Genomic DNA, 16,709 nt, shown 5'->3' on the forward strand with positions numbered 1-16,709 from the left:
GAGCAAACTGACAACTTTGAATTAAAGTTTCTGCAGTCCTGAGGATGTGGCAGCTGAAGGTAGCTTACTATTCGCCAACTTGTTTTGAGAATTTCCCGTTCCACCTTAAATGGTGGCAGTTACATTTTGGCACTTGTATGAACAACAGCAGTTAAGGTGTCCATTGACAGTTCTTTGCTGTTGGTCTGCTGTCGTTGTTTCACCAGGCTGGTGTCTGTAAATTGTAGGGGGCTGAATATTAATAAGTCAAGACTGTTATGTAACAGTTGAGGATTTTGAAATTGACCCGTTTTACTGCCCTCTTTTGTAAATGTGGGATTTGCATTTGAAGGACAGTGTTTGAGATTCACTGAATGTCAGTTTCACACATGAAGCTCTCCTTATGCAGCTGTATCTTTGCCAGTGTAAGTAGTTTTGCGTTCTATGGCACCTTCAATCTGGCCCTTAGTGTGTTACAGCTGATTTTATATATTTTACTGTGTCTAAGAAAATCACCATAAACAGTTAAGAAATCTGACTCAGGTGAGCGCACCTGGTCATAGATGCTGTGAAATATCAGTCCAGATTGATGTGATATGTCTAACATGTTATTCGAGGTCAAGGGTCCTGAAGAAATTCCATTGTGAATGCTTTCCATGTGATGTTGGTGTTCAGCATAAAACGCATGGTTGAGAGTTCATCCTTGAGCCTTCTGTCCTCTGACAATGTGCCAGACAATGCTGCTTGGTAGTAGCAGGGGCAATAGCCAAAAATGTGTGGGATGTGTATGTGTGTGTGTGTGTGTGTGTGTGTGTGTGTGTGTGTGTGTGTGTGTGTGTGTGTGTGTGTGTATATATATATATATATATATATATATATATATATATATATATATATATATATATATGAACCATTTTAATAAATCTGAAATGTTTTTATTGTGAAAGTAGTTAAAAAATACCCAACAAAACACAAAACTCTACAACAGATGTACTTTCTAACATGACAAATTGGTGCTAAATTTTATTTGACATCTTATTTTATGAAAGGCTGAAATTGGCTTCTTATTCAGTGGCTATTTGTTGAATTTTCCATTCCACCTTAAACGGAGCGGCCGTTACATGCTGGCACCTATGTGTCCCGTACACTTGTGCCTCCGACTGTCAGACACTGCTGGAAATGGGAAAATATTACAGTTATTCGCGCTTCAGTTCCAGATGGTCCAGGATCTTGTTTCACACACAAGGTTTTGACCACAGCCTTCTCTGACCCGGCTGGCCCAGTCAGGTGGCTTTTCTCTGGTGTCTGCGTTAGGCGAAGGCTAGTCCAACAAGACCAGCCATTCCTTTATGTCCCCTGCCTAAAAAACAAAGTGTACTTCAAATGCAATGTTCTAGACAGCAGGAGGCGACTGAGGGACTGAAACATCTCTGGTTCAGTCTCTCCGCTAGAGATGCTAAGATCAGTGTATTTGTGCCGTTTCTGTGTTGCAGTATCTTTGTGTATTTGTCAGAAAAAGAATTTTGCTCATACCGGATGAACCTGTGTACCACCCACTACCACTGCTTGGATAGAAGGATTGAATGACATGGATAAAATACTTGTAGTGTGATTTTGTTTCTACGTATTGCAGTTGTGATATGTTTTGCAGTACATAATACAAGTTGAGCAAAATAATTGACACTTGTTGGATTGAAATCCATGGTTCACCGAACCACCCAGAGAAACGCACAGAAATGTTAAGTGGAATGAAAATGAGAAAAGTGTTCCCCTCGGTTGTGTGTGCTGGTTAGTGCAGACACCTTAAACAGTTTAAGCTGCAGATAAACAATAAAAATGTCAGCTGGGTGGAACTATTTCAGAGTTTCTATGAGGGGCATTTGACAACACATTCTAGGTTTTAAGAGAGGCTGCAACACCCAAAAGCTTCTCCACTACATGTTTGGTACCACATGAAAACATACTCTATATGCAGAATACAGCAAAACAACTAAAACTGAGAGGAAAGTCCCTTCTAGCACGCCAACACTGTCTGTAGCCACATGTAAACAGTCACAAACCACAGAAACAAAGTGCAAAGTGTAACTAAAAATAATAATAATTCTGTCTGTATCATTATCTTGTAGTTTTACTTTGTGTTATTTTTTCGAAAAAGCATAATTAAAATGTAAATAAAAACACTTTTTATTTTTTGGTTTCGGTTTTCAGGCCGATATGTTTTGAATTTTGGTTTCAGCCAAAAATTTTTATTCAGTGCATCAGGTGTGATGCATATAGACAAAGTACTATATCAATATACACTATATCAACATGCGCACTAGATCTGTCATCCAAAACTCACAATGGGCACAATGATGTTTGCTTGCTGTTGCACACGTTGAACTGCGTTAAACATGATTAATTCTGCTGTCTTTGTAATGAAACATACAGTTGTAGTGTTTTTAAGTGTGCACGACTGGATTGGATTCACTCTCTTTTACTTTCTGCATCGCATCCAACATTTTCTGTTGAAATCAGCTTAATGCTCATGCCCGAAACGGTGCCAGCCCTAGTGAAGATGCTCACAGTACATAGTAAAACACATAACTCATTGGTCAGAGGTAGGGCTGAAAGATTTGGATAAAATATCTAATTGTGATTTTTCTGACTAATATTGCAATTGCGATTATATTATAAATTGAGGTTCAAGCCTTTTTTTTTGGCATGACAAGAATATTAACTAGAATATTAATTAGCTTGATGTAGTGTGCCAGAGTGCCAGTTGTGGTTGTGATGTCTCAAAACATGCATGTTTGGTTTCATCTGATTCATCTAGCTTATGTAGACAGTTCTCAAATTCCACGTTATTTGGTTGAGTTTTCCCTCTTAAAACTTAGGACAGCATTTTTGATGATGTAGGCCATAATTTTAACAAAAATTGCAAGATATTGCGATTTGAAAATTGCATTCCCTTAGATTGCGATTTCGATATAAAAATGATTTATCTTTCTGTAGTTGGAGGGGTCATTTGTATATTGTAGCCATCTGAAGTATCAGTATTGCAAAGGCAAGTATGATGGCAGTGATTAGCAAACAATATATTGTGCAGCCCTACTGGACAGTTTATAGGAAGGAACTGGCCTCATACACTAGTGGAGGTTCACAGCCTTCACTGTCTGTACTGTTGCTGCTATAGAAGCACTGCCACCACACACAAGGTGCTCATGAATAAAATGAAAACAAGTTAGAAATATTCTTTGTGGTTTGTTAAAGCTATTGTGAGGTCCTGCCTGTGATTCAGTGAAATTTTTCAGTGATGCAGTGAAAGAAAAATGTGGAATTCGCAGTGAGCTGGGTAACTAAAGCCAACACTATCCAACAGAAATGTCCCTGACCTCTCCTCTTATTGGACTTGACTTTGGGCTTATATGAGTATTTGATTTATCTGGCTAACTGAGAAATTCTGCCTTGTGCAACCCCTCCTGAATGACCAGTTAGTGTGCTTAATAATATTCACCATTTTTATATACTCGCATAAGTGTAAGTGGCTGTAAATAAAGAATATATATAAATTAAAGGTATTACCTCTCATATCTTTCTAATCCGTCTAATCCCAGCAGGTTCATGCAGGATATGTGTTGAAAACATCTGTCTGAATGAATTTGTGTGGTGAGTATGCTAAGCATGTTATGCTGTCTGTAGTCACGATTGTCTTTGTGTTGTAGAAGTACATTAACAGCCCCCCCCAGGCAAGATAAGTCTGGATAGATATATGGTAAATTGTGATGTGTAACGCTGATACACGTAATACTAAAAAAGTACTAAAAGTACAGCAGCGTTTTTAGTACAGCGACTGGATCTGGTGCTGTCTGTTCTGCTGAAAGATTGCTTACAACAGTGTTATAGACTTTGCCTTGGCTGTTTTCATGTGAAACCAAAGGGATGTTTTTGTGTGACAGTGACTCTCTTGTGTGTGCTCAGATGATCTAATGGCAGACCAAAGGATGGACATCTCCTCCACAATGAATGAGTTCATGTCCCCCAGCTCCACAGACCTCATCAGCAGTTCTGTGGGCACGCCGGGCTTGGACTACACCCGCAAGAGGAAGGGCAGTGCTACAGAGTACCAGTGAGTACACGTGCAGTCCTCCTCCTCCTGCTCCCTCCTTCTCACACCTACTGCTCAGTGATGATGCACTGGTGTGGTTGGTAGATGTACACATCACAGATTTTGAGAATTAGTATTGTTTTTTGTAACGCAATCTTATTTTGTTGTTGTTTTTCCAGGATTGATGGATTTTCATTTGAGTAAGTATTTTTCTTCTATTCCATACTGTAATTCCATAAATGGAATGTGCAGTTGAACTTGTTTATAGGACCAGTGAGTTTTGCAGTCTTATATCTCTATTTTATCCAGAGGTTTTGTTAATCTCTACATTTTAAATATCCACAGTGATAGTATGGACACAGACAAGGATAAACAACTTGGAAGGTACGCTCTAAAAAAGTTACACTTAATATTCCATTCATTTTGAAGCATTCCTTTTTTGTTTTGACTCACAAACCCATTTGTTTAATTCCAGAGATGATCAGCAAGGCCGGATAAAAAATGCAAGGTAATACTGAAGTACAGAACATATGTATAATGAAAGAGCATATCACTGTTGTCAGAACAAAACCAGAGAAGGAGAAGAAAAAAGCATACTTTACTTTTAATGTAAGTCAATGGAACCAGATGTTTTTCCAAGTCATTTAAGGCCGTTTCTTTTGGTCCGTTCGTCATGAAATTTACACACACTGTAAAATTACACACTGTAAAATTTCTAATTATGTCAAAAACTCAAAAATGCAAGGTTTTGTTCAGACAGCAGCGATATGTATGATGAATTACGCTCCTGTGAAGTTGTTTGGACAACGATGTTTTACTTTTCTTGGCCTACATGAATAGCTTGATTAGGGATCTGAATTAGAATCGGCGAATAGGAATCAGCAATTTTTGTTGTTGTTGTTATTGTTGTTTTATTTAAATGAGCAACTAATTTTTCATTTTGTTGCTGTCCAAAAACAAAAAAACCCAGTTATTATCAGAATTTTAACTTTAGAGAAGGCAAACACGCCCATATCATTGATAACTGAGTATTGCTCAGCTCTTAGAAATAAAAGAGATGAAGATAGTATGTAAATATCTGTAAAGCTTCTAAATGTACTTTTCACTCACTAGTCAATATATGTTAAAAAAAACAGCACATTTTGAATTTGTGAGCTCATTTACATTTATCTACATGTTCAGTCTGTACAGCAGTTTAGCCCCACCAATTCACAAGTTACAAGGAGTCTTTCAGCCACAACTGCCTTTTGCAGGACAACCAAACAGATAAGAGATCATTTATCATTGACCTATATCAGTCTTAAAGGCACAGCAACAGAAACAGCCTGTGTAATTTTAAGGAATAAAGAGAGGTTGGAAAATTGGTTATGTAAGCATGAATTATTTAAATGTTGCTCATACATAAACCCACACAAACATCATATGCTCTAACCAAGCTTCGGTGCAAATCAGAATTTGTCAGAAGGGCCAAATTAAGGTTAAACTCAGGCTAAACAATGTGTAGTGTGCATATGGGATAAAAAATAAAACTGCAAATTGGAGGAAAGTGGAGGGCTTATTTGCAAAAATTTGTATTTTTTTTTAATGAATGCTTATATTGTGTGTGCTACCATGCTGTCTACTCCACTGCAGGGAAGCCCACAGTCAGATTGAGAAGAGGCGCAGAGACAAGATGAACAGTTTTATAGATGAATTGGCTTCATTAGTCCCAACATGCAACGCCATGTCTCGCAAGCTTGACAAGCTGACGGTGCTACGCATGGCTGTGCAGCATATGAAGACGTTACGAGGTCTTTTTTTTTCACTGATCTGTAGTCACATCTTTTATATGGCTTGGTAACTTATTTATGTTAAAGTTTGAGAATTTCTCTCTCTGTCTGTCTCTCTCTCTCTCTCTCTCTCTCTCTCTTCACAGGTGCTACCAACCCATACACAGAAGCAAACTATAAACCAGCATTCTTATCAGATGATGAACTGAAGCATTTAATATTGAGGGTAGGTTTGAGGCATCTGTACTTGATCTTCTTTTATGATAGTTTTATTTTGAGTGAAACTGAATTGCTTGTTTGCTGTCCTCAGGCCGCTGATGGCTTCCTTTTCGTTGTTGGATGTGATCGGGGCAAGATTCTCTTCGTCTCTGAGTCCGTTTATAAAATCCTAAATTACACCCAGGTGTGTTTTTGAATGACTTGTACATTCATGTCAGGTAGTTCATCAGGTTGCATAGCTGTAATATAATTTTTCACTTTTTCTCTGTTTTCCCTAGAATGACCTCATTGGTCAAAGTCTGTTTGACTATCTGCATCCGAAGGACATCGCCAAAGTGAAAGAGCAGCTGTCGTCATCAGATACAGCGCCACGGGAACGACTCATCGATGCCAAAAGTACAGTAACTCTTAACGAGCTGTGTTCCACTCATAATAAAGCACAGAGATTAAACTAACAGTGTGAGGGAATGCCCAGTGTTGAGGATGTCAGCATTGGATAGTACAGGAATTCAGCCAGGTCTAGGAAGAAAGCCAACAATTTATTTTGTTTTGTTAGTACATGGAATGTTCAATAATGGTAAATAATGTGCTGTCTGTCTCCTTTTCCTTTTCTTCTCCTACACATTTTTTCTTTCTCTCACTTCTTTTGTACATTGCTTTGTTTCTTTCGTGCTTTTGTACGTTTTTTTTTCTTCTTCTAACTCTCTCTCTATTTTTCTCTCATTCTCTCTCTTTATTTTTTTCTGGTCTGCAGCTGGTCTGCCAGTGAAGACTGATATCACTCCTGGACCTTCCAGACTCTGCTCAGGAGCTCGTCGCTCGTTCTTCTGCCGAATGAAGTGTAACCGGCCTTCTGTCAAAATGGAGGACAAAGACTTCCCCTCCACCTGCTCCAAAAAGAAAGGTACCTCAAGCCTTCTTTCATCTGAACAGCTTTATGTGATTAATCAAAAATAAGTTTAAATAAGAGCTGGAGTTGTTTCAAGCCAGTTGCAAGCCAGTAAAACTGTCGTCTCGACTGAGCTGTCGACCTGGAAAATCAGTGCAGATCTTTTGGCTAAAAATTGTCTTTTGTACACCTGGTTCTCCTGCAGGCCAGTGAAACTAGTCTCACTAGATCACACGTGATCAAGTCTGGGGGCCACTTTTGAACTTTTAGTGCTGGATTGAAGCAACAACCGCTGCTAACAAGGATACACTCTCTCCAACACCTGTCCACAAATCCCTCTAGTATCTTCTTTCGTCTGGAGTACAAAGAGCAAAAGATGCTGTTGTTGGTTAATGAAACCTCACCTTGCAAGAGTTGCTCTAAAAAGTCTACATTCCCACCCACATTTAGCATAACATTTCTCTCTGTTGTCCCCAGACATCCTCATTACGAGTTCACACCTGGTCCCTCAAGACTAGTAAAGCTGAACTGTGCCTTTAATAACAGTGGGTTCTTTTTTCTTAGCATGGACAGCCAATCCATTACTGTCTCAGAAAACAAGACGCTTTGGTCAGATCAGGGGCTTTTAATCCAGCCCTTTTACTCTAGTCTTGCTGCAGACACCCTTGAGCCAGGTGATTAGGGTCTGTAGAAAGCTGATTAGATTAGATTTGTATAGAATTAAAAACAAAATATAAATGCACATACTTCCATTGTTTTTACTACTACTATGATTATAATAAAATTTCAAATAATAATGTAGATCATATCAAAATAAACAGTTTATAACATTCTTAAATAAAGTCGATTTATAGAACACTGTAATTTACACTTATAGTGGATAATTGTAGTCTATATACTCTTAGTTAGTAATGGTGGTTAGTTATAATAGTGGGTTATAGTAATTATTACCTGACTCTGGTATGTAGGAGCACAATAAAAATGCGGACTGGTCTGGGTTCTCCAAGTACTGGACTGAAAAACCCTGAATTAGATGAATGTTTGACACATGCTTGGCCAACAATGTGTTTAACATGGTTTTAACCTTATTTGCACTTTATTTTAACAGCGGACCGCAAGAGCTTCTGCACCATCCACAGCACAGGTTACCTGAAAAGCTGGCCGCCAACCAAGATGGGCCTGGATGAAGATAATGAGCCTGACAATGAAGGCTGCAATCTGAGCTGTCTGGTGGCCATCGGCCGCCTGCACCCCCACATTGTCCCCCAGCCCATGAACGGAGACATCCGCGTCAAACCCACCGAGTACGTCTCTCGCCACGCCATCGACGGCAAGTTCGTCTTTGTAGACCAAAGGTGAGAACTGGACACGGCGTCTGTGTCACTGCCCCAGTGTCCGCAGATGGAGACTTACTGTCTGTCAAAAGTTTGGAGACACCCACAGTATCTCACGAAAGTGAATATACCCCTCACATTTCTGCAAATATTATATCCTTTCATGGGACAACACTATAGAAACAAAACTTGGATATAAATTAGGGTAGTCAGTGTACAGCTTGTATAGCAGTGCAGATTTACTGTTCTCCGAAAATAACTCAACACACAGACATTAACGTCTAAACAGCTGGCAACACAAGTGAGGACACCTCGCAGTGAACATATCCAAACTGTGCTCAAAGTGTCAATATTTTGTGTGACCACCATTATTTTCTAGCATTGTCTGAACCCTCTTGGGCGTGGAATTCACCAGAGCTGCACAGGTTGCTAATGGAATCCTCTTCCACTCCTCTATGATGGATGTTAGACACCTTGCGCTCCTCCTCCTTCCAGTTGAGGATGCCCCACAGGTGCTCAGTTGGGTTTAGGTCATCTTTCTGGAAAGATTTCTCACATCCTCAGAGAGTTCTTTGCCATGAGGTGCCATGTTGAATATCCAGTGGCCAGTATGAGTGAATGATACCAAAAACACCAAATTTAACAGCCCTGCTCCCCATTCACACCTGGAACCGGGGAGGGACAATGACACAATTTGGACATATTCACTGTGAAGTGTACTCACTTGTGTTGCTATTAATGGCTGTGTGTTGAGTTATTTTCAGAGGACAGTAAATCTATACCGCTATACAACCTGTACACTGACTACTTTATGTCCAAGTTTAATTTCAATAGTTTTGTCCCATGAAAAGATACAATACTTGCAGAAATGTAAATAATCTTAGTTTAAATATCATTAGTTTTTAATATGCTATGTAACTTAATGTGCCCTGAACTTTTGACAGACAGTTATATTGATTTTAATTGAGCTTATGTCAACTATTTTATGTTTGTTAATATTATAGTTCCTACTGGGCTCCAAACCTTTTCAAGAACAGAAACGAAAAACAGAAATGAACTGTTTTCTTGTGAGGAACAAAAATGCAACCAAAAACGTAGTCATCCTTAACTGTTCCAAAACAAGACATTTTAAGGGGGATTCCACTGATTTTTCTAAATTGAGATATAGACATAGTCATTCAGAGTGGTTTGATGTGAAATGGTTCTTTGTAGAGAAACTTACCAAGTCAGATTTCTTTACATTGGTGGTGATAGAACCAGATGTCACAATGACTACAACACAAATACAACCATTTTATTTACTATCCCAAACCACCAGTGAACCACCAGAGTATGTAATGTTAAAAATGAGTAAAATAGTGGTAGCTCTGAAGAAATTAATTCCCTTTGGGAACTCTGACATAAGACACCTCTCTGCCATGAATTGATTTAGATAAATAAATTTTTAGGCTGAAGACGCTTCAGAAAACTGGTTCCTGTCACTGTAAAACAAAAACGATAAAGAAATGTGAGTTCTGTCAAAGTAATGAGGTAGAGAGATGCAATGCTGCGCTACAGAATATCTCATGATATATTACATGTAGAACTAACACATTAAATGCTAGTTTTAGGCTGGAATGCCCCTTTAAAATGAAACATCAGTCCTCATTTAAATTGTTGAGGCAGTTAGATGTGGTTTTGTATTGATAACAGACAAAAATCACTGAAAATAGTTTATCATAAAAAAAATCAACATCAGTTTTGAGAAAAGTCCATGATGTGCTCTGATTTGATTGATTTTATACACTAACGAATGAAAATTTAAGTACAACAACATATAATAAAATGTCAGATTACAGATTAGAGTGTAAACGTAATGTAATAAACATTAGACCCATTAAAAACATTATGCTCCAATAGTAAGGTCTTCAGTTTGGCTTAAAGTGACTTACAGTTGGAGAATTTTAAAAGCCCCTCATTATCGGTGATGTCAAAACATCTTGTCAAGAAAAATCATTCCTTCAGACATTTACGCCGATCCACTTTAGGCAGGCCTTTTAAATGTCTAATGCTTTCAAACAGTTCGTCACTCTAAAAGCGTCTCAGAACGCTGGCTCGCTGCAGGTCTGGTGTGTTAATCCTGGATGATGTTTTTTATTGGATTTTTAATGGCTCCAGACTGCTAGATTGCCCTGCTCCATGAAGACATTGATTTGTATAGGCATTAAGTAATTAACGCATATATGAATGTAGCCGTCCGACATTGCTTGTTTCCTTTTAGGGCGACAGCCATTCTAGCGTATTTACCGCAAGAGCTCCTGGGAACGTCGTTCTATGAGTATTTCCATCAGGAGGACATTGGCCATCTCGCTGATTGCCACAGACAAGGTAATCATTTTATCCAGTCGATTTAATTATTTATCTCTCCTCATCTTTGTGTCTGCCAGTCTGACAGGAGTTCAGCTGTTTCTTTTGGTTGATAAAAATGAAAGGAAGGCAGTTAGGAAAGTAACTTTTGTGTTATTCTCAGTTCTACAGACGAGAGAAAAGATCAACACGAACTGTTACAAGTTTAAGATTAAAGATGGTTCCTTCATCACTCTGCGAAGCCGCTGGTTCAGTTTCATGAACCCCTGGACCAAAGAAGTGGAATACATAGTCTCTACCAACACAGTGGTCTCGTAAGTCCTGTCTCCTAACTTCCTCTTTACCTTGGACACAGTGTGGTCAGTGTGATGAAATGATATTGTTATCAATTATTAAATTACACCACAATAAGCTTTCATGTCCTGTATACCAACTACATTTCCATCCATATATTTTATGAATCTTTTGGCATATTGACTTAAAAGTTAAAAAATAAGTGAGTTAAATCTGCAACTACTGGATGAAATCACTGAATTTCACACAAAACATTATAAGCTCGTTTTAGTTGGATGTATTTTTATTCTTTCATAGTAAAAATTAATGAATTGCAATCAGTTTTGATGGAAATGCATTTGCGATTCCGGCGGACTGATAAAGATAAAAAAAAACTTAACAGTGATATTAGACGAGTAAACGGACAGAGGGTACCCACCACTTCAACAGCAGGATGGAAACCCCATTAGCATCATCACCACATACTGAACCCTGACCAGCTGCAACCTTAAAAAAAGACGTTTATATTCAATATGGCAGCATAAAGGACAATTCAGTATTCTTACTTAAACCGCTTTTAATTCTTTATTTAAATAAGTTAATGGTATGTCGACACTGCATTTTGTCTACATGACCACCACTACCTCAGCATTGGTAGGTTCACTAATGGTGGATGTTTGGTCGCTGCTACTGTGCTGTTCAGCTACTATTTTTTATGGGTAGAGCAGAAACAACAGAAAATGTGACGTGACATTTTTCACATAGTGCTCTTTTTACACATACAGATTTTCCAGACACAGCAGCAGCTTGAAATGTGTCCAGTCTCCTTAGTCATGTGGGTTTCTGTGCTGTTTCAGAGGCAGCGTGCTGGATGGAGCTGATCCCAGTTATCAGTCCGCCTCGTCCCCTCAGAGCATGGACAGCGTCCTCACATCAGGAGATGGTCAGTCAATTTACCACCAGTTTACCTACTGTATATGTTTGAATAATAACAGCAGGGTAGTGAACTATAAAAGCTAAATTGGAATCATTTTATCGATTTCAGGAATTTGTAGTAGTATAATACATAATGTGTATGTGTTGCATACATAAATGGACTGAATACAAAAAGTGAGTGATTGGGCTTCTGAGTGCCATAACTGTCCAAGCGTTGGCCCTAGGAGATCGCCCTGGTGATGTTACAGCCATTCATGGCTAAGGGTCCAAGAGAGCACAATTGGGTTATGCTCTCTGGGTGCGAAGGATGGCCCCCACCGTCTTCCCCCATTGCTCACGTAACAGAACTGGCGGTTAGCGCTTTCCTCTGAGCGCATTCAGTTGTCCAGTTTTGTTGCATTAGCGGCAGTTTGAAAAGATGCAGTGGTGCTAGGTGCCCTCCGCTGGTAGTATCATGTGATTAGTGGAGTCAATATCATGCTGCTATAGCAAACTTGCACTCTGGACTTCATATTGCTGCTAACTGCCTACTCTCCTACTCTCCCTCTCTTGTGTACTTTCTATTTATTTATCTATTTTAATAACAGCTCTTGGGTGTAAACTGGACCATGAGATCTTAATTTCGTTCCACCTCATGTACCATGTGATGCGAATGACAATAAAATCTCCTTGAATCCTTGAAAGTAGTGGGTGGAATTGAATGTCACAACAAAACATGCATATCAACAGTATAAACTAGGTGTTTACTAAAGGTGCAACAGTTGCAATACGTAGTGAAAAATCTAATTTGAACCCAGTGTTGACCTTAGAATTGAAACATGCTTGGAACCTGAAAATACATGCATCGTTAGACCCCTTTTGTGCATGCATGTAAACTTTACACATGGTGCAAACATTAACATAGCAAGACACCACTGCATTGAAACGGTTCTGGATTTTGCGTCACACCCTTATTATTTACAGTAATATAGTTCAGGTGGGATAAAACTGTACAGGTGCAGTTGTGCAAAATGGGATGTGACAGATATGCAAAATATACAATCCTAAAACTGAATCTTGTGGGTTGGTTATTTCTCAGACGCTGTAAGAGAGCACTGGGCATTTCTCATCTAAGCTCATGAGTCATTCCATGCTATTTATATTGGTTGTGGGTGGGATTATGAAATTCTGTGAAAGTACAATATAGTAAATGGTGGAGGTGGGGAGCATACAGTGATGTTTTGGCTGCTATGATCCGGTGTGGTTCAGTGTTTTGAGTAAATATGTAAATGTATCTGTTGGTGTGTTGGACAGGAGGAGGGAGGCGGCCTCTTCAAACTGTCCCAGGCATCCCGGGAGGAACGCGAGCCGGAGCAGGGAAGATTGGCCGGATGATCGCTGAGGAGATGATGGAGAGGTGAGCGCTGTCCTCAGTGACTGCATCAAATTTCATTTAATAGCTTGAAAAGCTTCTAAATTCATGTAATTTAGAAATGAGATTTTCTGGCAAGGAGTTTTAAAAAATAAAATCATACACTTTTTTGTTTACTTATCTAAACACGTCAGAATCGCTGAAATAATCTAGATCACAACTATAAGTAACTAGTGCTTGTTTTCAAAAAAAGAAGATTAAAAAAAGAGCCACACACACACAAACCTCCCCAGCTTTCCTCCTAAGAGTAGGTACAGTTTCATGAGTCCCTGGACCATATTCAAATAGAGGTCTCCTGATTGGGTGCCTTGCTCTGCTTGTTGTTCAGCACTGATGAAACAATATAGTTACCAACAATAAAACTGGTTGATGACTACCAGAACATCTTAAATGGGCCCTCTCACCAAAGTTAAAAACGTAACCATGGCTACCATCTTTGGTAAACATACTGGCCTCCTGCAGTGGTGCCACAGAAGTCTGTAGAATGAGATTCTGTCAATCCGATGAGGCTGAGGGATACAGTGTTGCACTGTGGAGTATTACACAACACGACAAATTAAAATAGCTGCCTTTTAAATAAAATGTATGACTCGATATTGGTCCACAGCAAAGTTTGTGGAAAAATTTTAATCTATTGTAATTCAAATCCAAGTTCCCTGTCTGTATGTTCAATATGTTGGTCACTGAATAAAATTGAATGAACTCACAACTTTTGTCCCCCTGTCTTCGTTCCGCCCATTTTTCTTCCATTTTCTTCGACAGGATTCGAGGCTCCTCCCCTTCCAGCTGTAGTTCCAGTCCCCTCAACATCACCAGCACTCCCCCTCCTGACACCTGCTCTCCAGGGGGCAAGAAAGTGAGAAGCCCAAATTCTCTCTTGCCTGTTCTGAGTTTGTTATGTAATATCTATTTGACCTGTTTTCTGAGCAGCATTAAGCAGTAAACTTGGTAAAGTCTTTCTAGCAGGTCTTCTCTTTTAATTTGTCTGATTAGGTAAACCAGGGGTGGTCCTGGAGATCTACCACCCTGTACAGCTTAGTTCCACCTTTAATCACACTGATCCAATTAACAAAGGCCTTCAGGAGTGTTGGATCTGAAACTCTCCAGGGTGGTAGCTCTCCAGGACCAGGACTGAGCACCCATGAAGTACACTATGGAACAATCAAACAAAAGAGATGTGCGCTGATTGAGGCAGTGAGATGATACTGACACATTTTTGCTTTGTAGATTCAAAACGGAGGCACCCCAGACCTTCCTTCCACTGGAATCGTGCCTGGCCCAGACTCAATAGGATACCCGTACTCCAACAACTCCATAATGAGTAAGTTTCAGTTTTTACTGTAAGTTTTGAATTTGGTCTTTGCATCAGAAATATGAGCTAAGGAATTGATACTGGAGTGTTTCCTCGGTATCAATTTCTAGTTCACAAATTTTACCAAAACAAACAAACAAAGCATATTCAGGAAGAATGGGGAATCATTTTTAAGTGCATGCATAAACACAAAACCGCACCTCTGATAGCGTGTTGTCACGCTCATATCTAAACCTCAGAAAAAGCATTGAAACCACTGAAAAAGTTTTTTTTTCAGTCTTTTTTTCTGCACCAATTAAAAATGCACACCGTTCACAATCTTGATGCAGGGACCAATAGAAATGGTTCAGAATTATTGATAATGAAATCTTACATTAACGTACAGTAAAGGTTAAGAATGTTTGTCTATGTCTCCTATAAAGTTATTTCAGAGAATGTTTGCTAGGACTGCAGCATTGCACCACTTTGTAATTACACATTTAAAAGAAAAAAAAAAGGTCCTGTATTTAATCAAAACGTAATCTTTTGGCGTAGGCGATAACTCCCATTTGAGCATCGACATCATGGACGATCCCGGCTCCAGCAGTCCCAGCAACGACGAGGCGGCCATGGCCGTCATTATGAGCCTCCTAGAGGCAGACGCTGGCCTGGGGGGACCTGTGGACTTCAGTGACCTGCCTTGGCCCTTGTGAGAGTGGCACAGCAGTGGACTGACCCTGATCCAGCTATACCTGGATCTAAATTCTGGCTCAAACTCGAACCCCTAAAACCTCTCTGCGTGTGGCCATTTGAACAGGAATTATGCTTCAGCTCCTGTGCAGTGGAGTGCAGAGAAACAGCACCACTGCTGTCTAAATATAGGACCTCCCACTCGAAACACAGACACCAAGCTATCCTCTTCTTATGGAGTTTTATCCATCATTCGCATCTCTCTGTATATACTGTACTGTATCATCACTATGATACCCATCCTCATACAAAAAGATTATATATAAACACCTTTTTTGTGGTTTTATGTTTTTACACTACAAATGACATAAATGTTAAATATTCTATATGCAGATTGTAACAAATACTGTCATTCTATCATGTAAGAATACTTTATGCAAAAATATATATGGTAAAAGTGTATTGTAACAGCAGTGGATATTTTTAAAATAAAAAAGTTTCTCCTGTCTTCGTGTTTATATAATCATCGATTGAATCTGTTAAGCAGTGCAGTCGTCTGCTTTTTGTTGCATGAAACCATTTTGGATATGGACTTTTATGAGATTATTATCAGGGCTACTCACTGTTGCTCTGCAGTGAGTCACTGTGTGACGCAAGTGGTGCGTTCATGCCATTCTCTTCTGCTGTACTGCTTTCCTCAGCTCTCCATTGGTCCAAATGCTGTGATATTTTTGTTCGATGTTGCCATCCAGTGGCAGAATCTTGAAAGAAATAATTAATTCACTGCAGCAGGAGACAGAAGTGTTGCTTTGTAAAATGAGGCAGACGCTGACTTACAAAGAACTAGAAAGCTTATATATGTATTCTAAATATACATTTTTTAATATTATTTCAGTTTTTGACAATTTGAAATTACCTGTCACCCTTTACATTGTGTGTAAATTTCATGATGGAGTAAATAGCCCAAAACTGCTAGGTAAAAAATCTGGTTCCATTGACTTACATTAAAAGTAAAGCAGGTTTTTTTTCCTTCTCCTGTAAAGTTACCATTTTGGAGATACAAGGTTCTGATATATATAATGTTCATACACAGTACTGTCAAAAGTCAAGACTACCATATTAGTTCCTGTTAAAATGGCCATTAAAGTGCACATTTTTGGGCATCATGACAAAAAAAAATTTAACAAAAAATTACACAGAAGCCCCAATCACTAAATATAACATCTTTAAATAGTAAATTATCTATAGTGTGTCGGCCCTCTGCCTTTGTGACGGTTTCCATTCTTTTCAGGCTACTTGCTTTTTGTTTTTGGTCTGGACTCTTGGGTCTTGCAGGAGGAATTAGTAGTTTTATTTTTAGGAAACCCATTTTTTCTGTATCTTTAGAAATTTTTTTGAGAAGTCCAGTTTTTAAATTTCCCGCTTTGTTCATTTATTTGTCTGGTCTTTGACTTTTGCATAGCACTGTGTGTACTAGTGCCCTGC

General features: G+C 39.0%; 1 protein-coding gene across 3 annotated transcripts in view; it reads left to right on the top strand.

Moving 5' to 3' along the window:
* The window catches only part of arntl1a (aryl hydrocarbon receptor nuclear translocator-like 1a), a 26,062-nt gene extending 10,330 nt beyond the window's left edge, over nt 1-15,732 (top strand). The window contains exons 2-19 of one of the 3 annotated variants that reach the window (XM_017717683.2): nt 3,576-3,627; nt 3,940-4,087; nt 4,246-4,266; nt 4,412-4,450; nt 4,542-4,574; nt 5,699-5,856; nt 5,982-6,061; nt 6,146-6,238; nt 6,333-6,450; nt 6,809-6,958; nt 8,052-8,298; nt 10,538-10,644; nt 10,787-10,937; nt 11,754-11,839; nt 13,126-13,228; nt 14,006-14,099; nt 14,471-14,564; nt 15,090-15,247. In XM_017717683.2, coding sequence (XP_017573172.1) covers nt 3,615-3,627; nt 3,940-4,087; nt 4,246-4,266; nt 4,412-4,450; nt 4,542-4,574; nt 5,699-5,856; nt 5,982-6,061; nt 6,146-6,238; nt 6,333-6,450; nt 6,809-6,958; nt 8,052-8,298; nt 10,538-10,644; nt 10,787-10,937; nt 11,754-11,839; nt 13,126-13,228; nt 14,006-14,099; nt 14,471-14,564; nt 15,090-15,247 — 1,893 coding nt within the window. In that variant the 5' untranslated portion in view covers nt 3,576-3,614. Of the gene's footprint in view, nt 1-3,575; nt 3,628-3,939; nt 4,088-4,245; nt 4,267-4,411; nt 4,451-4,541; nt 4,575-5,698; nt 5,857-5,981; nt 6,062-6,145; nt 6,239-6,332; nt 6,451-6,808; nt 6,959-8,051; nt 8,299-10,537; nt 10,645-10,786; nt 10,938-11,753; nt 11,840-13,125; nt 13,229-14,005; nt 14,100-14,470; nt 14,565-15,089 lie in introns of all 3 variants that reach the window. The other 2 variants (XM_017717681.2, XM_017717682.2) reach the window with 2 other exon arrangements.
* Nucleotides 15,733-16,709: the final 977 nt, after the last annotated feature.

The sequence above is a fragment of the Pygocentrus nattereri genome, chromosome 8 (assembly GCF_015220715.1).
Source record: "Pygocentrus nattereri isolate fPygNat1 chromosome 8, fPygNat1.pri, whole genome shotgun sequence".
Classification (NCBI taxonomy): Eukaryota; Metazoa; Chordata; class Actinopteri; order Characiformes; family Serrasalmidae; genus Pygocentrus; species Pygocentrus nattereri.